Raw genomic sequence first — 22,307 nt, 5'->3', positions numbered from 1 at the left:
ATCACTTCCCTCTTCCTCCTCCTCCTCTGCCTCACACATGGTGTTCCGCCCACTCCCTGGTGTTGTTTGGCGTAGCAGTTACAGACAGTTCTAGACGCCCACATGCACTGAACCTCAAACTCCCCTCTTCTCTAAAACAACTTCTCCTGCATCTGTTACTGCAAAGATATTTGGTTCTTATTCAAGCCGCAGACGATACCATTACATTGATGTAATGCTTTTTATGACAGTCCGTACCGTTCACAATGTAAGTATGTTTCAGCGTTACACTGTTCAGATAGCTCTTGGCTGCCAAAGGTGGAGCCCACAGGCTTCAAATAGTGCCATCTACAGTACTTTGGAGGGCCTTCCAAAAGGATTCCAGGAAATTATCTCAGAATAATTTGGCTTTATTGTTTGAATGCAAGTGGCACAAGGCAAGATCTGTATGTAGAAATGCATCCAAATGAGCAGCTTAAATCACAAAATGAAGATGCAACAGAGAAGGGCATCCCATCCCCCATGGACTCGTCCTATGTGTTCTCCTATATGGCAGATACAGTACATCATCAATATGAGTTCGTCCAATGACATTATATAGTCTTTGGTCTTCTTTGCCTGTTTTTAAAGGTTTACTATGCAACTCTTTCATAAAAAAAAACATTATATAATTATTAGTGGTGGGACTCGATTAAACAAATTAATCTAATTAATTAGAGGCTTTGTAATTAATGAATCTAAATTAATCGCATTTTAAACGCATATCAATATTTGACACAAGAAGCAACATTTTTCAATTCAAATGGATTTTGGTATATGAGTGAATCAGTGAATAGGTAGTAGTAGTAGTAGTAGTAGTAGTAGTACTTTATTTGGCACATAACAGTAGACTGAATTAATGACCAATTTACAGGTTAAAAAGCAAACATGAGCACAGGTTAAAATGCACAATCGGCACAGGTTAAAATGCCGACATCATAGTAGCTTCACTAACTAAAATAGAACGTTCAGTCATAAACAAAAGGAGACCAGACCAACAGGACATGTTATGGGGTATGGAGGAGGTTCAGGGGTCTAGTAAGGTATGGTATGGGAGAGTTCTGATGGCGACATGTTTTTCTGAGGGGATTGTTCAGTTAGAACAGACAATACATATTGCTGTATTTGCACTTATCAGACGTGAATTTACTAATCTTGGCTCTGAACTCCGTCATCTGGTCGAGTGTGGGTTGGCAACTCTGCTTGCTCGTATTAGGACTAACGTTAGCATGATCAGCGGCTAAGTTAATGTTACATGTAGCTCTGGCTTCCACGCTAGCTGCAACATGTTTAACATTGAGGTGTTAATGCGTTTAATTTTGTTAAAGTCCCAGCCCTAATAATTATACAAAAGTTTCCCCTCAAAACGATCACTTCTGGCCCATATAATAGTGTGGCAGTGTGTTTATGTGTTTATGTTGAGAGTGTGTGTATTTCCGTGATGGAAGATTGTTTTGGCAAGGCTGTGTTTATGTGGAGAGAGAGAGCGCCGGTAAACCCTTCAAACGCAGGGATTTTATTTTCTGATAGTTTCACAGCGGCTATGCTATAAACACACACATACCTTCAAACCATCGCGGGATGAGCTGCAATCAGCTCAAACGCTGATCTGGGAAGGAGCTCTATTTCCTGGTTTTATGTCCGCTCTGCTGCGGGATTAGCTCAGAACATCTTAGCGATGCTATTGGCTGGCTGTTGCCCTCTGAGCGATGTTATTGGCTGGGCGTTATACAGCCCCACGTGGACCTCTACACAATGTATCCACCCAAATACGTCCCGGCACAGCCAAACAAAGTGTAAGCGTCTGACAACAAACACACTGCCAATGTATTTAGTGTGTTAAAATGTATGTTTTTGAGGGGAAACTTCTATTCACCTTATGTTCAGACCTTACAGTGGACCAAATTCTTCCGGGTCCTTTTAACATTTCCGGCGGTCACGGCGCAAAATAAAAGAGTTGTATTTGGAGCGGACAGTGAAGGGGTAAAATAAATAACGTAGCCTACTACTTTGAGCCGGTACACAGCAAGCAAGCGAGTATCCACTGTTAGCCAGGTCAGATAACGTTATCGTAGACAATGACGAGCACTTTCTTGTAAAACATACCTGGACTCCAACAAAGAAAGCTTCAGATAGTTTTCTCTCCTCCGAGGCAGCGCGATAGCAGCGCGAGCCATTAACGTCAATAAAGACCCGCAGACGTTAACGTAATTCCCTGGAATGCGAGACTTAACGAGCCAGTTACATGGCGTTGCATTCTTAGACATTGCCATTTGCTTTTATTTGGTATGTTACATACAATTGGCTAAATTATTAGTTAATTCAGAGTTAGATGATATTGGAGCAGCGCAGCCATTTTTTATTTTATTTTATTATTATTTTTAGCCGGAAGTTTTGATACGGCCACACAACCAGGTCAAATGGGCGTGGCTACATAAGGTGAATAAGGATAAGAAAATGTTTTTTAATGATATAGTTGCATAGTATACCTTTAAGCGTTGTCCCTGCTGGCCACCGTACACTCTGACCGGGAGTCGATCATAATACACGGGCACTAGAGTGCACTGCAAACTGATTCTCCAGTGTCTGGGTGGTTAACTAACTTAACGTTGAAGCTATACATTATGTAGTGAGTCATGTTATGATGGATTACAAATGTGATCCATTGTTTAAGTGAGTGAGCAAGTGTTAAATTAAAACTGGTTGTCTCCTTATTGAATATTTCACGCACAATAGGCTACCTGGTTCTATACAGGAACTAGCAATGCAAACAAGGTGAGATATTTCCATGGAAAATGTAGATTAAAAAGCATGTGGCCCCCATATGTGGCAGTCCCTTGGCTTATGAAGAAGTGTGAGTAGTGCTAATCTAGCTGTCTTGTCTGTCATGACGATTATCAAAGTTGTGATCATTATCAAAGAGAAAATTAGATTCAAGACACTGTGTATAGCTGAACATTTACGTGCCGTCTCCTGCCCCGGAAGAGTTCCCCTTTCATTTTCTCCATAGACATTTAGAAAAATCCTTACATTATATAAGGCTGGAACCAAGCCAAGCAGCGACCTACTGAATCATGAGTGACCATAAAACATTTCACTTGGATAAAAAATAAAAAATAAAATAACAATGGGCGTGCTTTCTAGGGTGGAGACTTGGGAGACGATGTGCCACAATTGCTCAACTTCGCATCACTGATGACATCACTGTCACTGATGATGTCACAATGCTTATGACATCACTGATGATGTCACAATGCCTATGACATCATCAGTGCCTATGACATCATCAGTGCTTTCATAAGATGATTTTGGTCAATAATGTCACTGATGACATCACTGATGATGTCACAGACATTGTGACATCATCAGTGGGATAAAAATTGAAACAGATATTGCCCACTTGCTCCCTTTTATATAAGTAAAAGGAAGGATGTTCTGTATTTGCGAACACAGGCCAAAACCAGATTATTCACAGATGTCCTTTCTGATTCAGCCCATGTTTGCCATCATGCCTGCACTGCCTGGTGAAAATTTCATGAAGGACATGTTGGCATTTTTATTGCAACCTAACATAGGTGCAGAATCTTAATGAGACTTTTTCCCAGAGTGACTATCCATCTATCTAGGCACACAAGTGTGGAGTGGATCTGGACCCACGCTCACCACCAGCAGCCTTGGCTGAAACATGAAACTCCCACTTATCACCCACGGATTGGACGTTCCAGTGAAATGGCCTCCACTTATCCTCCAATATGAAACGAAAATGACAAATAGCCAAGGATAACTGGAGTAATGAGCCATACATTGAATCCATAAAGACACATACTCTGGGAGATTCATGGTAAATCATGCATTGCCCTTTCTTCTATCAGATCATGAGTAAAAAAAACAATCTGCGAGAATTTCTCATACCAAATTATAAGGAATAAATGACAAAATGCTTTTTCATAGATTACGGTGAGGAATATCAGTTTAAATTCCTGGCTTAGGAAGCCTCACAGGCATTGTTACATGCATTTATAAAGCTATTATACTTGCATTAATGCTGAAACCCACATAATCATGGTATGAATTATGTAGGTGGATGGGATATGTGAAAAATTGATATACGGTATAATCAAAAAAATCACCATTACTGGGTCAAATCATCATGAAATGTTTGTGCACATGTGTGTGCGCTAGCAAGGGGATGCTTGTTACCATGGCGATAAATCCAACCCATGCTGTCAGTGTAGTCATGGAAACTGAAACAAAAACACAAGGTGTCCCTGCATGCTCCTTGGAAGAAAGAAAAATCCAAGATGTTGCTTTTCCTTGTCAACATTTTCAATGTATATATATATATATATATATGACTTCTTTTCTTTTTATTGGTTAACAGATAACAAGTACACAACTAACCAGCAAAATAAAAAAAAATACAAATCATCTCTCGATGAGCTCGAGAGGCCCAAGTCCATGAAGTTAAAGTCAATGCTCTCCCTCCCAGCTGTACAAGGAGTCACTAGGCAAGCTAATGACCACGCTGCACAACACCCAACCCAACTTTGTCTGCTTCATCATCTCCAACCATGAGGAAAAGAGCAGAATATCCACAGGAAGACTGCAGTCTGAACTCAGGACAGTGTGAGGGATCAGTAGAATCTGAGTTTGCTCCGGAGTGAAACCACCTCCCTGCGGAGGCCGTCGGTGGTCTCGGACGCCTCCTCTAGCTCCCTCTGCAGCTTCCTGCGGGCGGCCGCCACGCGCTGCGCCTTCTCCTCTGCCTCCTCCAGCTGACGCCTCAGCAGCTGCTTCACCCGCCCGTTGGCTTTCTCCACCTGGTCTCTGTATCGCTGTGCCTGCTTCGTCTTGTCCTCTAACTGGATGCTCAGGTCCTTCACCTTCTTCTCTTTCTGACACAGAGCCTTCGCATTGGACTGCCGCTCTCTGCTCTCCAACTCCAGCTGCTCCTCGGCCTCCCTCAGTTTGGTCTTGAGGGCTGCGATGCAGGACTTGAGCTCGGAGCGTGCCAGACCCTCTGTCTCCTGCAGAGTGGCTCTCAGCTCTCGGTTCAGTCTCTCCAGCTGCTGCCTGGACCCGTGCCTGCTCTGGGAGGAGGAGCGCTCCCTCGCCAGCTCCCCGCCCAGCTGGTCCACCAGCTGTTGGCTCTTCCTCAGCCGGTCTTTGAAGCTCTCCAAATTGGTCTGCTCCTGCTCCAGCTCTTCCTCCAGGTGGCTGATCTTCGCCTCCAAACGACGCTTGTCATCAGACAGCAGTGACTTCCCAGAGGAGTTACTGGCCAGCTCTTCAGACAGCACATCTCTCTTGGCCTCTGACTGCTTACGAGCCCTTTCAGCTGCCAACAACTCCTCTTGCAGCTGGATGAAGTCCCCCTCCATGGCCTTGGCCCTCCTCTCAGACTCATGGGCGGAGGACAGGACCTCCTTCTGTGCTGCGCGTGAGTCCTCCAGCTCCCTCTGGAGCTCCTTCACCTGGCCCTGGACCTTGCGGAGCTGCTTGACTGCATCGTCTCGCCCCCTGCTGGTGGCCTCCAGCTGGTCCTCCACCTCCTTTAGCTCCCCCTCCAGCTTCTTTCTGCCAGCTGACGCATGGCCTCGCTGCTTCGTCTCGTCCTCCAGCTCCGTCTCTAGCTCACGCAGCTGTTTGAGGAGCTGCCTCCTCTTGTCCTCGCCAATCTCGGCACAGGCATGCAGCTCCCTCTCATGCTGTGCCTTGAGGGCCTGGCTGTTGACCTCCAGACGCAGCTTGGCATCCTCTGCAACCTGCAGCTCATCCTCCAGCTCCTCTGTCTGGATCCTCATCTCCTCCACCTTGATCTCCAGACCTCGCTTAGCCTTCTCCAGTTCATGGACAGTCATGCCGACGGCATCCTTGGAGCTGTGGAGGTCCTCCACCTCAGCTCGGAGGGCCTTCAGGTTCTTCTCTGCCTCCTCCAGCACTCCTCGGATCTCCTCCTGCGCTCTGGACAGAGCCAGCACCTGCGTCTCCTTCTCCCTGGCCTCTGCCTCCGCCCGCTCCCGCTCCTTCGCATACTTACAGGATACCAACCGCTCCTCAGCCAGCATCTGATCAAATTTCTTCTGCTTCTTCTCCAGGTTGGAGACGAGCTGCCTCTGGCTGTCCAGGTCTATAAGGATGTCCTCCTGCTCCTGCTGCAGGCGGCTTCTGCTCTTGTCCAGCTTGTCGTAGGCGGCGACCTTCTCCTCGTACTCGCTGCCGACCGCCTCCAGCTCACGCTGCAGACGCTTCTTCCCCTCCTCCAGCAGCTCCAATGTCGCCGACATCTCATCCAGCTTAATCTTGGAGTCAGACAGCTGCATGTTGAGGCTGGAGACATGCCTGGCCAACGCCTGCCTGGCCTCGCTCTCCTCCTCTAGCTGTTCCATCAGGCTGTTCTTGTCCTCCTCCGTCTGCCGCAGACGCCCCGACAGGTTCAGCTTCTGACGCGTTTCCTCCGACAGCAGCTCCTGTGCATCATGTAGTTGGGAACTCAGGCTGGAGATGTCTTTACCAAGCTTCGTATTCTTCTCATCTGCCTCGTTCAACAGACTTGTCACACTGTCCAGCTCCATGGTCATCTTCGAGAATCGCTCACCCAGCTCAGCCCTCTGCCTCTCACCCTCACTGTAGCGCACCTGCAGGTCGCCCAGCTGCCCCTCCACCTTTTTCCTCTTGTGCTCCCCGTCCTGCTTGGTGCGCAGATCATCCCTCACGTCGCCAGATGCTTTCTCCATTGCTTGCTTGTCTTTCTCCATACCGGCTCGCACCCTCTTGGCAAACGCTCCCCTAATATAGTAGTAAGATTGTAATTGCTCGAGTGACATCACTGGTGACATCATCAATGGTGACATCATCAATGATGTCACCAGTGATGTCACTGGTCACTGGTGACATCATCAATGATGTCACCAGTGATGTCACTCGAGCACTCTGATGATTTCATAAATCCTTCCCTGCAGGTTACATTAGGACCCATGCAACTTATGTATGCATATAAGTGATATCATCAGTGTTATGTCATCATCAGTTATGATGTCATCAGCGAGTGATGTCATCAGTGATGATGTCATCTGGGATGTCACTCGAGCCAATTGGGATGCCATCATCAGTGATGTCTCTCGAGCAATAAACTCTTGACAGTCATGTCAATAGTGACATTGTCAGTGATATCATCTCAACGCCAGACCCATGAGAATTTTTACGCTGATACACTACGTTACTGCATGCTGCAGAGCTCTCTCTGGGTCTGGGATACTTTCCCTCAGCCGGCTGGTTATGGGAGGGAACCGTTCACTTGGCCAGTGATATGGCAGTGATGGATTCAGTCCTCCCCAATCAGTAATGACTTTGCGATCAGACGACACGGGAGGCACAGCCCATTTTTCGAACCGCTCTCTCATCGGTGCTACGACCTGTCACTCATTCAATTTCAACCCACCTTCAAAAACCAGCAGCTGTGAAGTGGCACAGACTCATGTAGTACAGTATGTGCCACTTATGTAGTATGCGGAGCGCAGTGTATTCAACGTAATATTTGAGTCTGGGGGGGGGGGGAGACTTGTGATATCATAAATCAGTGATTATGTCTTAATGTCCAGTGAATGTCAACTGATGATGTAACTTATGCATAGAGATAGTGACATCTTCAGTGACATTATCAGGCATGTCATAAATCACTGATGTCACAATGACAATGTCCAGTGAACTGATGTCAACTGATGATGTCACTTATGCATTATTTGTGACATGCCCAATGACCACACACACACACACACACACACACACACACACACACACACACACACACACACACACGTCCACACACTTCACACAGCCCTTCACAATAAAAGTCCAACACACTTCAGACATCAGAATAAAAGTCCAACACACACTTCACACACCAGACACACGGCTCCATACGTACACCACAACCAGCACACAATGGGGGGTTGCATAGACTTGTCGACGCACTTACGTTACTACCACAAGTTGACACCTACATCGACTAGTTTAGCAGTCAGTCTCCGTTGATATTACTTACCCAGAGAGTTTTCCCCTAGCCATTAAGATTGTATTTACATTCCTCCCGCATCGCAGGCCCCTAATGTCATCAACTCGGTGACCGAGATTACTTTTTGCCAGGCAGCACCATGTGCAAAAGACAACATTGATCTCAGAGAGAAAATATGCTTTGCACCAGATTATAGAAAATTGCTCATTTCTGTCTGCAGTCCCAGGGCAGGTTGCCAGCACAAACAATACAACAATACAATAAATAAATAAATTACAAGGTACATAACACCACAAATCATACACACATAACCACAATTTATATGCACTGCACAGTCTATAATATCACATTATGCAGCTCTGAAAAACTAAAACTAAAAACTAAAACTAATGTAGGCATTGTTGGTTATTTATAATCCATTTTGACTTCATGTGAGAAAGTCTTAAAATCTGTACAGACTTTCAGGCCAGTAGGGAGTTTGATCCAATCCATTATGGCTTTAAATGAAAAGCAGGATTGAGCAAAGGCAGAGCCTCTTTTTGGAACTCTACACTCCCCCCTTGAGGTCGACCTTGTAATTCTGCTGCTGATCTCAGAGCAGAGTTGGACAAAGGTCTTTAGGTGTGGGGGAGCAGCATTATGTGTTCCCTTAAGTTTAATCTGTATAGCTCCACATTTTGGATGCTCTTTACCTTAGTTTGTCAATGGCTTTCCATAGTTTTTTGCTGTTTCCTTTTGCATCTTTAATTATTTTGAGAAAGAAATTTGCTTTAGTCTTCCTAAGCTCTGTTGTGACTTTATTTCTGAGGCCTTTATCAATCTGGGAACCCAATGGTTAAAAAAAAATCTATATATTATATAATATATTAGAGAGAAAAAAAAAAAAAAATTCTCTAACCTCTGGGGGCAGGCAGCCCCGTTTCAATGTGGTGCAACAGGAACTCAAGAGGCGCGGTCGGCAGCGGAAGAAAATCCCTTTCCGCTCCCTGCAAGCTCTGCCATTGGCTCCAACCGTCCGGCCCTGCCCATTAATGGATTTATTTTCCGTTCCCTGCGTGTCGCTCTCAAATCCGTCCGTCGCTATGAAACAACAATAACAACTCTAGCTCGTTGCTAGTATTTTGTTTTGACTACACACCGGTCACGTTCACTTCATTTTGATCGGGTGAAGCGCAGCATGCATGCGAGCGCTGTTACACCCCTTTTGACGGAGCCTGCCGACAGATGGATGCGAGTCGAAAGTCTGTCTCGAGAGATAAGGCCTTTATAGACCAAGCGATCAGTCGCCAAACCTGACTGGATTGTTTCAAGGCGACATCTCTTTTTGTGAGGTGCCATGAGTGCATCATCAAACCAAGGCAAAATTAGTTTTGCATAGGTTTTGCGGGAAAGCGTTTTAGTAAATTTAGAGATGATTTGCATAAATATTTGATCAGGTCACCCTTGCAAAAGAGACTACATGTCTCAATGGTCTTATTTCTCCTGGTTAAATAAAGAATAAATAAATATTGCCATTAGATCATCACAGGCCTGCTCACAATTTTTGCCAGAAGTTGTATCACTCCATTTGGTTCTCTTAATTTCATTTTCAAAAGGTTCTAAATCTTTCCTTGGGATAAGTGAAATTATATGTTTTAAATTCAGTTTTGTTTTGATTTCTATACCATGTCTTCGACAGCTTCCTAGCCACTAAAGTGAGATTATGATCCGATAGACCAGTAATTATGGGCGGCTGTGGCTCAGGAGGTAGAGCAGGTCGTCCACTAATCGGAAGGTTGGTGGTTCGATCCCCGGCTCCTCCAGTCCGCATGTCGAAGTGTCCTTGGGCAAGACACTGAACCCCAAATTGCTCCCGATGGCTGAGCCAGCACCCTGCGTGGCAGCTGGCCGCCCTCGGTGTGTGAATGGGTGAATGTAGGCACATTGTAAAGCGCTTTGGATAAAAGCGCTATATAAATGCAGTCCATTGACCATTTTTACCATTTAATTAAGTTAGATTTTTGTTTAGTTTTTGTAATATGCTCGCTCAGCTTTGTTTGTTAATATCTGGTTATGTCTGAAGGAACGAAGCTGACTGACAACCCTGAGCAAGTATCCGGAAATGCTCAATCAGATACTTGCTCAGCTCAGGTTTGTTTTTTCTAAGCAAGTGCAAGTTTATTTGTATAGCACATTTCTTACCCTGAGGCAATTCAAAGTGTTTTATAAATCAGTGGCCGACAGCAATATTTGATGGATGATGTCATCACTGATGTCATCAGTAACACACATGCTGCCTGGCATTATTATAGCAAGTTCACGCTAGCTTGTTTTTAACGGCACTGCAGCATGGCTACCGGTAATCGACGTCGACTCGACTTTATTGTTGGTAGAAAGGTCCACTTGAAAAAATCAGAAGTCGTGCAAACCCCTAGCACGCACGCATGCACGCACTACGGCAACCATTTTAGGGCATCCTCCTCCGTCAGAGTAAGCGTTGTCAGTTGTCATGTCTCCTAGTAAAACCATGTCGAGTGTGCTCTGAAACACCTTCAGTCCTCACACGAAAACGCTGTCATTCTTCCTGCATTACTGTTTCACTCCTCACGCGTCAGTCATCGCACAATACGGCGTCACTCGTCAATCATCAGTCCTCACTCATCAGGCATCACTCCTCACATCTCACACAAAAACGTTCCTCCTGCAGAATAGCTGTCAAGCATCACTCAAACTAGCTGTCAGTCATCACATGAAAATGCTGTCATTCGTTGTTTTTTGTTGTTTTTGTTGTTCTTCCGTGTGTGATGGGGAAACCGCAAGAATGCCTCTGTGAAATGAGCAACAATTTCTTACAACTTCACTTTCGGTTGAGTGATTTTGCCTTCAAAATAAAAGCGTTTTTTTTTTTTTTTACAATAGATTAAAGTAGTAATCCATGAGACCCAACAGAATTAACATTGTAACACTAAGAGGAACATCTAGTTTAATAATCAAAGATTAAACTAGATGTTCCTCTTAGTGTTACTATGTTAATTCTCCTCCCACACAGAATTAACACTCTAAGAATTAAGTCTCTAGACCTCATAGAATTTGGACTTACCTCCCTGCAGGGTATATTTTACTTTCACCAACTTTAAGTGGAACAGTACATCTTTCAGCCACCTGGCATGTCTGGACCCTTTCCAGTATAACAGAATGAGGTGGCACGCCAGAACAGTTGTGAACACCATCACCTTGTGCATTACTGTAGATTATCATTTTGCATTGACACCAAACAAGGCAGTAATGGGTTGCACATCAATAGTAGATTACGCTTCACTTAGAGATCCAAAAACTGGAAGGGGGCAGGCCCAAAACATGTGAAACAAAGTGACTAGAGCCACCTTGCAGTTCTCACAGGTGGGCTCAATATTAGGATACATCTTTGCAAGTTTAGTTTTAACTAGAAAGGAGGGAGCGGGAAAAGGCCTGTCAAAGTCTTGTTCCCAAAGGGTTCTTAAATTATTCAAAGGTTGCAGGTTAATATTATTTATTTATTTATTTATGTATTTATTTATTTATTTATTTATGTATTTATTTATTTATTTATTTATTTATTTATTTATTTATTTATTTATTTATTTATTTATTTATGTATTTATTTTATTTATTTATTTATTTATTTATTAAGAGTATATCTGAGCAATATATCCTTTCGTTAAGGTTTAAGGACAATTTATATATTTCTCTTAATCTCATCATTAAATATTCTTCTTCTTCTTTGGTGTTTTATGGCAGTTTGCATCCTTTATGTTGCATTACCTCCTCCTTCTGGATTTATCCATCCACTGTTTCCCTACATTCTGTCCTGGTCCTTCTTCTTCTTCTGTGGTGTTTTATGGCAGTTGGCGTCCTTTATGTTGCATTACCGCCTCCTTCTGGATCCATCCACTGTTTCCCTACATTCTGTAAAACCCGATCACTTGGTCTCTCCTGTCCTCCTCAATTGTTGTATTTGGGCGCTTTTCACTGGAATCAAATCTGTCTTTGTAGTTTTACAGTGTTGCAGGTGTCATGACCCAAGCACTTTTGTCACATAATAATTCTTCCTATCCACTGAAAATGTCCTCTTTCACAGCAAGATTGAATATACACTGTCTCTCAGATTATGGGGCCTTGCTCATTGTTTTGTCCCTTCCCCCTTTCCGTAGGTGCCTACCCTCGTCTGTCTCTGAGCTTCAAGCTGAAGAGGAACATCGGCTACTTCATCCTGCAGACGTACATGCCGTCCATCCTGATTACCATCCTCTCCTGGGTCTCCTTCTGGATAAACTATGACGCCTCTGCCGCCAGAGTGGCTCTCGGTGAGAAAACGTTTGTTAAGCAGCCGATAGTTGGCTCCTTAAATGAGCGGTCAGGAAGCGAAATTGGCTGTGAGCCTCAGTTCTGTTGGATTCCCAGGAGGTAAAGAGCGGCAATATGTTTTCATGAACCCACATGCTCCCATAGTAATAGACTAAACACCTCACCGTGTCCTGGGACAAGTGGTGGCTCGTGACTCACGAAGCTGAGGAGGACAGGGCTTGGAAATATATCTAGACTCAAGATTTAAAAAAACAACTTTTTAAGGAAAATGTAAAAAAAAAAAAATTGAGAATAATTGTCCCTAGTCTGGCATAACGAAAGGTTTGAAGCCCCCCTCCAGTCAGTTTTTCCTACCTGTTTCACAGTTGATGTTCGATTAAAAAAGGAATGCGTTCGTGCTGTAACAACGCATGTCACCATTTGTGCCAAAGAGCTTAGATTGCTAAGAACCGAAGCCTAATAGTTTGTTCCACTCATGTTCTACTGCAAAATAATGACTGCTATAGGACGCTGTTGTAAAAGAAGCAGAACAGCTTCTCATCTTGTCTTCAGCCTACTCTTTGTCTGCAATAAAACTGAAGTATAGCGGCTATACTGTTTCCGGTCATATCTCAGTGAAAAACGTTCTTATAGAAGCCATAATATTGCTTATTGTCAACAAACAAAGCCGAGGGACTTTATGGAAAGAGCGTGACTCGAACTGGTTAAAAGTGACTATCACGGTGTTTTGAGCCTGGTGAACACTTAGTTAGCAAACGTAGCGGCCAATGGCTAACAGCTATCTAACAGCAGAGGGTATTTACTGTAAATATTGTATTTGTCTATGAAACGTCACTCCTCAGAAATTCTAATGTCTGATCATCACCCGTTTTTACCAAAAGCTTACTTTTAGGACTTTGAGCCGAAAATAAGGTTATTTGTCAACAAGATACTACACTGGTGAACACTGTGGCTAATCAGTAGAGCAGGACAAAACCCAGCAATACATGACATGTCTCAAAATTGACAAAATACACTGGAGGGGGGCTTTAAGAACATGTCATATATATATGTTTTATATATATATGTGTGTATATACAGTATATACATACATACACATACACAATACATACATACACATACACACACACACACTGCACTGTGTGTGTGTGTGTGTGTGTGTGTGTGTGTGTGTGTGTGTGTGTGTGTGTGTGTGTGTGTGTGTGTGTGTGTGTGTGTGTGCGTGCGTGCGTGTGCGTGCGTGCGTGCGTGTGTGTGTGTGTATACGCCTTTATCTGATTATCTTAATCTGGAGTAATTTAAGCATAAACAGCTAGATTCCTGCTCAATCTTTCTGTTTATTGGGGCCTGTGAAAGCCTTAGTCAGATTTATTTTGGCTTTTTTCAAACCGTGCATGTCAAAGCTCGCCAGAAGCAGTAACCCTGCATTGTATTTATTTACAAAGCCACAACATGGCACAGCTAGGCATGGGTCCATTTCCGGTTTAGCCAGTCCGGTCCGGTGTACAAGCTTAAACCGGTTTGATTTCCTGGCAACCACCTAAACCGACATGTTTCATTATGCCAGGAACTGGTCAATTAAAACGCAAATTAAAAGGCAGCCTCAGCAGCCTATGCTACAGGGCTAAATCCAACTTGTATGGCATTAGTAATGAGCAACATGACAACGTGATTAATCTAATGTTTATTAGTTATAGTTACTTTGTTTATAAACTGACGTACACACACAATCCGACACTCGCATTGGCCCCCCCGCGCTCCATTCATAGGGACGTAACTTTACTGACAGGTTCTGGCTAACGTAAGGTTGCGTGTTATAACCAGTGTTGGGCAAGTTACTTTCAAAATGTAATATACTACATATTACTAGTTACTTTCATTTGAAAGTAATAAGTTACATTACAATATTACTTTCTGTGTAGAGTAACTTGTTACTTATTACACTACTTTTGCATTACTTTCACCAAAATAACAGCAGCAGCAGAATGACATCGCCGCCCCGGCACCATCCCGAAAAATAATTTTAACCGCCTTGAAGTCAGTGTAAACCGCCCAAAATTCGAAATATTATTCTTTTCCTTTGTTATTGTCATCTATAGTGGTTATTTGCATAAAAACAGAGTTTGATTAGGAAATGATTGCATCTTTTTTAAATATGTGCTTTGATTTAATAAAAATGTAACTCAATTTGTAACTTGAGTTACTTGACAAAGTAACTGGTATAATATTACTGAAATCCTATAAGTAATAAGTTATATTACTGAGTTACTGCTAAAAGTAATATATTACATGTAATATGTTACTTTTGTAATGAGTTACCCCCAACACTGGTTATAACTCACCGTCATAATTGAAATATTGCTTTAAGCTGATTACAGCAGTAATTGGGGTGTTGGTGTGCATAAAATGTCCTCAACATGGGTCGGTATGTTGTTTTGTGTGTGCCTGTATCTGTGTTTGGCTTCCGCTTTGCCCCTCCGTGGGGCAAAAATCAGAATCTATGACCTTGGCTTGTAACAGATTTCATACTTTGGTGTGTATTCGCTGTGGTGACTGGGCAGAGCTACAGATAGAGCTGCTCTCTAATAAGAATACTGGAAAAAAATCATGCTATTATTGAAGAGTGCTAATCTGGGTTGAAACGCCCACTCACTCTGGGGCTCTGCTGAGCAATAAACAAAGGAAGAGATAAGCAGCAGTTTGCTGGTTTGTAGTTATGGTAATTCATCGCAGGGGGTTACAATACAGTCTAGTCAGTGTCAGATACTGCACAGTAGGGCTGGGCGATAATTTAATATGATCGCTTATCGTCTTTCGATGGAATCATATTCTGATGATATTTTAATATCGTGACACATTTCTTTTGTCTAAATTGAGCAAATTTTACTTAAAGGGAGGCTTTGCCGATTTTCAGCCCGGTTTGTATCATTACAATGTCAGTAATTATACAGATGGGCAGCCTTTACCTTGTTTGTTTATTCCAGCACTCCCGTGCAGAATGATGCAGAATGCATCATCAATGATGCAAAACGCATCATTCTGTGCAGGAAGTGAACAGATGTTGCTGCAGGCGCGGCTTCGAGGGTGGCTGTTATTGTTTCTTTTAATTTTTTCTGTATGCTGACTTCAATGGAAAGCCTTAACGAACGTTAACGACCCATACCAGCTGGCAGGGCGGAGTTTCTGTAGACAGTCAAATTGCGGATTACTCGATGCAGAAAACATATACCGAAGGTAAGCACTGTCCATCTGCTTTATATTACCGAGATTATAATGATACAAAGTGGGTTGAAAATCGTCAAAGCCTTCCTGATGTACTGCTGACTGCACACAGTGCATGTGCCTCAGGCAAACAAGGAAATAAGTCAATTTGGTTACAGAGGGAACCCTCTTTGTTAGTCCTTGCCAGGGCCGCTGCTGGCCATTTGGGTGCCCTAAGCGTAATTGTTTTGTGGTGCCCCCCCCCCCCCGCAAAACTTTCAATAACTGTCAAACGAAAGACTGCAAAATCATTAATTATGAACGATACTAGTGTATCTCACATTACATTACATGTGGCAAACAAACAATTGTTAGAATTACTGTACATGTTAGCAAACAAGCGATTGTTAAACTGTACATGCAAGCAGGGGCGGACTGGGATCATAATTCAGGCCAGGCATTAGATACCAAGCAGGCCAGGCCAATACGGGCTGACGTGTGTGCCGGCGTCCGAAGGGCGGCGGCAAATTTTTTGGGCTGTTTGAAGCCCAATTTGGGCCATTTGAAGCCAGATTTGGGCTGTTTGAAGCCAGATTTGGGCCGTTTGAAGCCCGATTTGGGCCGTTTGAAGCCAGATTTGGGCCAGTTGAAGCCAGATTTGGGCCGGTTGAAGCCAGATTTGGGCCGTTTGAAGCCCAATTTGGGCCGTTTGAAGCCCAATTTGGGCCGACTCCAATTTTACAATGAGATGCACCCACTTTAACCCTGAATAAAGTAATAAAACCACTAGTAAACCAGTAGGCAGCGTCTGGCCTGCTGTTCAGTGAGTGGCCTGACTGAGGGCACCAAATTTTTTTTTTTTTTTTTTTTTGGTGCCCCCAGTCACATGATGCCCTACGCAGTCTGCGTACTCTGCGTAATGGGGTGCGGCGGGCCTGGTCCTTGCTATGGATTTACTTCGAAAATGACCATTTCCCATCACTTTGTATTATTATTTCATCGCGTGGTGAATACACGAGTCACAAGATGTACGTGTGAGTGTTTCTGGCGCTGTTGGAAGGTGTATTTTGGGCGACTGCATCATGGGGGTATAGGCAGCTGTACCATACTGCCATTGTAGTGCTAAGCTAAGTAGCAGTGAGGGTTGTACCACAGTTTGTACTGCACGCACAGTCAAGATAAAGGCATCTACATTCTACTTTTACTATGGCAATATGGCAAATAGGCGAATCGGGGCACGGTGTCCAGGGACGCGGGAAGTGGGGGTGCTTAGGGTGCTGCACGGTGCTCTGCTGCTTTGTATTGGAATTGCAAAGTGAATTAAAAAAAAAGATTAAAATGTGTTTTATATGCTTTATACTGCGATATTTAGGGTTTAGTTGAAGACTACGAGCAAAGCAAAGAGGGTGGAGATGTTATTTTTGATGTTTGGTTTATAATAATAAGTTAATAAAATATTATTATAATAAGTTTAACAAATTTAACACGAGAGGGAGGGGGTTGTGGGCACATTTACCACTGGTACAGGGTTGTGGCACGAGGCGAAGCCGAGTGATAAACCCTGTACCAGTGGTAAATGTGCCCACAACCCCCGACCTCGAGTGTTAAATTTGTTTTCTACAACGGCTACCAAATAATATAAAAAATACACAATTGTAACATCCAATTCATTTATTTATAATCATTACTGGTTTCAGAATACATTTATCCTTCCGCCACAGAATATAGTTCCATACACAAGATCAATGATTGCACTAAACATTTAGTTGCCTTTGAGCCAAAAAACAACTAACCTATTCCTTAACGGGATTCACAGTTATTGATACATTGCCTGTAAAAGTACAGTTATTTAAACAGTTATCTAAAGCAGCCCGTTTTGGTGGTGGTGTGTTGATATCTGGTGACGGCAGAGGGCGTTTGTTTGTTTGACAGTCCCAGGTTCGGGGTCCGGGCGCTAGTCCGACCTCCCGCTAGTCCGACCTCCCGCTAGTCCGAACTCGTGACAACTCAAGCTCAGCCAGTTCTCTCTCCCCAATTTCACCATGTCGTTCTTTGTTCACTTCACCTTCATCTTCATCTAACCACTGCTCAAAACTCAATCCACCCAGTAAATCAAACGTTACTACGAAATCGGACATTTCCTTGTGTTAGAGATCGGCCATTTCCTTGTTGAAGATTTGGACTGACAGGCTAACAGTGGGCGGAGTCAGCACAGGGAACGGAGTCAGCATCAGGGAGCGGAGTGATACTGCGGTTGGAGCCGAACTGTAGATTGTTGGCGTATTTACCACTGTTGCTAGCCAATCAGAATCCAGTATTCACTCAGGCCGTTGTAGAATCAGTGTTTCTGCCTGTGTTGCTGTCTGTTGTAGTGTAAAATGACCAAAAGGGAGAGCAGGTGGTGACATGAAAATGAGTAAGAAAAGAAGAAAATACTGAATAATGACATCACAACAGTATAATCCTAATGTTAATTTAAAATGAGATATTCCTCTAAATATGGCTCAAAAACATCCAAACGTTAAAAGAAAAACGATCCGGCAGCGGGCGCCACCGAGTCCCTTCCTTGCAGCACCTCCTACTTAAAAGGAGTTCCAGCGTCCCTGACGGTGTTGCCCCGGTAGCACTGGTATCGGAAATGAAATAAACTCCTCCTCCTCCTCCCCTCTTATCTACATACAGCTGGTTAGAGATCAGAACGGATATTTGGAAAGCACGCGTCTCCCCTTGCGCGTGTGTACGCCTTTCAGGAGAGCTGGCGCGCTTTCTTTCCTTATATCCAGTCATTACTGTGTGTGTGTGTGTGTGTGTGTGTGTGTGTGTGTGTGTGTCTGTGTGTGTGTGTGTGTGTCTGTGTGAGTGAGTGGGTCTGTATGTGTGAAGTGCAACGAGCTGCAATATCCGGTGTGTGCTTCTTCAGCTAAGAGGCAACCGGAGGAGCGTTCACAACTCCTGATGGATCATTACGAGCTTTCAGCAGGTACCCTAGATGGGGGAGAGTGTGTCTGCTCGACTATGCATGTGTGTGTGTGTGTGTGTGTGTGTGTGTGTGTGTGTGTGTGTGTGTGTGTGTGTGCGTGTGCGTGTCTCTGCTTTTCTTTGTGTGTGTGTGTGTGTGTGTGTGTGTGTGTGTGTGTGTGTGTGTGTGTGTGTGTGTGTGTGCGCACGTGCGTGCGTGCGTGCAAACCTGCCAGTAAGAGCACAGTGTAATGGTCAGAGAGGAATCAATTCAAGGAGGCAGAAGGCGAACAATTGAATTGTTTGAGGGAGAATCTCATTTTCCAGAGCGATTCTGAAGCATTGCAAAGATACAAATGACCCGCTCCTCCTGTAATCGGGTTGAAACCCATTTCCAACTGTCATAATCATATTATATCAACTGTCATAATCATATTATATCAACTGTCATATTATATCAAGTGTCAAGGTGTGGGTATTTGCTGTAATTGGTTCGGGATAGGGCTGAAGTCAGCCAAAGAAAATCTTGGTCAACTGAAATTCTACCTACTCTTCAACCACTCGATCCGGGGAGGGGTGGGGGGGTTATAATTATAAATAAACATAAACAGCTATCTTGCAGCGTATTCAAATATTTTAACGTAAACAGCAGACTCAGAGCCGACCAGCGCGCATCTGCCCATATTTATATGATTTCCGAAAATAGAACTAGGGGAGCTCCGGTACGAAAGTAGCACTTTTTCCTTTTTCCCAGTTTACTCCGGTATGGTGAGAGAAATAAATACCATATTATATTACGTTGCGAAACTAACAGCTGTCAGAAAGCGTGTAAGATGGTTATGAAAATATTCTGTAGCACTGTAACGTTAGTCAGAAAGGAGAGTGACACAGTAATTCCTTTTGCTAACTCAAGCAAGCCCAGATTTATTCCCTGCCACAGCGAACAGTCTACCCGGAGTCTTATTCTATTCTCATAATGTTAAGATAACAATTTAGCAACCTGAGTAAGATTAACCTCAGCAGCTCAGGAGAAAAACAATACCACTCACTCTTCTTTCCTAGTCTCCACCTTCTTACCTGTGCCAATTACCCACTGTGGTGAAAATGCCCCTCCAATGAAATTTGCCGGTGTGTAGGTACAGGATCTACTCAGCCTACCGGAAGTGCTCAGCTCGGGGTCGACAACTACAGATGAAGTTAAACTCTCACAACATTTATTTTCAAAAAGTAAGGCTCATGTTTATGAGAAATGGTCCTGTAACACTTGAATCCTGGTCATTGAATGTTTTTATGATTCATATGTTTAATGTCTATCATGCCTGATAACATCAGTATAGCTTAGCGTGTTAGCTAATCTAAAGCTGTCTGCCAATTTGCTCACATTAATCCCACGTGCCCGACGTACAGCCAATCAAATCAAGCCGAAATTGCACCGACACCGGCTACTAGTGCCAGTCCGCCCCGCCCGCGCCGTTAACATATCTGAAAACCCAGAACCCAACCCAACTCAGCAGCCCGCAAACGGCCAATTTAATGTAATATGTCTCTGGACTCACGATGAGCGCAGCAGAGCTCTCCAATGTGTCCAAACTCGTCTCTCTCCTTCTCTCTGTCACAGACAGACACACACATGCGTGCCGGTGCGTGACTGGACAACAGTTTTACTGCACTGGATGCTTCGTCGGCGCTACAAACTCGGCTATTATCGATCTTTCCTCAATTAATCCAAGGTCTCAAAATGGAGGTAGCAGGTAGAGGAGGTAGGCTACAGAAACAGTTCTTATTCCTTCCAATTTCTTTTAATTACCCCATGCGCTCTCAATTGGTCACGTAGCCTACTCACGTTGCAGTAAAATTGACAAATAGATCACAGTCGAGTCCACACAGAAAATCTGCGGTGGCATTCGTTTTATGGACACTTCAAATAATAATTACAGCGAATAATCCTTCCAAAATGTTTGTTTTGAGAGCACATATAGGCTACCTCATTTGAAGTGTTTCTTTACTAGTGCAGCAGGTGCAGACGGCTTCAGACTCGCTGATTGTGTACGAGTGAGAGAGTTCACGTCTTAATAAAGGGTTACTCTGCGTGTTTCACTGCCCTAACTAAATTATATTATAATGTTGCTTTGTCACGTTCTGAGCCTGCCCCGCCCACACCCGCGATATTTTCCTAATTTGCCAATCCAGACCGCCTGCAGCGGGGCGGGCCAGCCCGCGGGACCCGGTGGGTTCTGGGTGACCCGCGCATCACTACCGGCTACACATGAACACATAACACTTTGTACTTAGCCCCTTCCTGCTGTCTCTAATGAATCCCTCCACCAGCTTCAACACATGAACACATAACACTTTGTACTTAGCCCCTTTCTGCTGTCTCTAATAAATCCCCCCACCAGCTTCAACGGCCATAACCCAGCCTTACAATATCATTTACTTTCATCCCTCCGCTTTCAGCTGTCCATTCAGCCTGGATAGCATGCTAAATGTGCTAGCCTGAGGTGTGCGCTATGAGGAAAGTTCCGCGTTACTTGGAGCGCTTTTCTCTTATGAAAGTAACACCAGCAATTATCCAACCAATGAGAATTTGGTCGAACAAGAGCTCATCGACCAACCAACTGAGCAGGCACTGGCTTATTTATATGTAATGGCCTTATATACTATACAACCCTCAGCTATGTGCAAACTGTGAGAGAGCTAGCACTTTGCTGCCTGTGCCATAACAAGGCATGACACCACTCACATAGTTAACATCCATTGACTTTAAGCATTTTACTTGATGGCTTTTTTTTTTTTTACAGCGTTGGGCTATGTTGCCGGTGGCCTATTGGTTTCTGATTATAGACTTGATTGCTCTGTGCCTTTGCTACTGTATGGTCGTTACGGTAGACAGAGGCTTGATTGCTCTGTGCCTTTGCTATGGTCGTTACGGTAGACAGAGGCCTCGGAAACTCCTAACTAGAGCCGGGCAGTGTAACGTGCGCAAAGAGGGAAACCACTGATAAATGATGGTGGGATCTGGGGAAAAAGAGATAACGGATAAACGAGGTGGGAGGGAGAGAGAGAGAGGGCGGGAGGGAGAAATTGAGCGAACGAGAGAGCGATGGAGAGGGGAGTGGGAGAGAGTGAGGGAGGGAGGTGGGAGAGAGGCTGGAAAACAGACTAAAAGGGGGGGCGAGAACAATGGAAAGAGAGAGAGAGAGAGAGCGACAGAAAGAGACGGAGAGGGAGAGAAACCCTATGAAAACCTCTATTCCTCCCCCGAGAGTCCGGAGGCATGATGAAAAAGGAGGGAGGCCCATGGGCCCAGGACCCTCTGATTAAATTGTCTGAAAAGAGAGAAGGAGAGAGAGAGAAGGAGAGAGAGAGAGAGAGAGGAGAGAGAGAGAGAGAAGGAGAGAGAGAGAGAGAGAGGAGAGAGAGAGAGAGAAGGAGAGAGAGAGAGAGAGGGGGGGGGGGGGTGAAGGACAGAGAGTAATGGCACAGCTGAGAGAACACCTATAAAGAACAAGGCTGTCGTTAAGCAAAAAAGGAAAAAAAACCTGGAGCTTGCACCAGCCAATAGAGAGCCAAAGGGGAAGACACACATTCACACGTGCTTTTCTCCCCTATCTCTCTCCGATACACACTCACATGCACACACACACACACACACGCACACACACACACACGCACACGCACACACGCACACACACACACACACACACACACACACACAAGCAGTGTTGGCCTTGTAATGTGCCAATAAATCACACTAAGGGATAGATTGACCTTAGTTCCCCCACCCCCCTCA

The 22,307-nt window shown here is 44.2% G+C and overlaps 1 protein-coding gene across 2 annotated transcripts in view; it reads left to right on the top strand.

Moving 5' to 3' along the window:
- Positions 1-22,307, top strand: part of LOC310773791 (gamma-aminobutyric acid receptor subunit beta-3-like) — a gene marked incomplete at both ends in the record, with an annotated part of 125,488 nt that overhangs the window by 82,643 nt on the left and 20,538 nt on the right. For both annotated transcript variants that reach the window (XM_083633743.1, XM_083633744.1), the window contains one exon: positions 12,202-12,354. In XM_083633743.1, coding sequence (XP_083489869.1) covers positions 12,202-12,354 — 153 coding nt within the window. The remainder of the gene's footprint in view (positions 1-12,201; positions 12,355-22,307) is intronic.

This window comes from Poromitra crassiceps (assembly GCF_964638095.1).
Source record: "Poromitra crassiceps genome assembly, chromosome: 3".
NCBI classification, from domain to species: Eukaryota; Metazoa; Chordata; class Actinopteri; order Beryciformes; family Melamphaidae; genus Poromitra; species Poromitra crassiceps.
The sequence above is the reverse complement of the archived record's forward strand: the minus strand, read 5'-3'. Positions and strand labels throughout refer to the sequence as shown.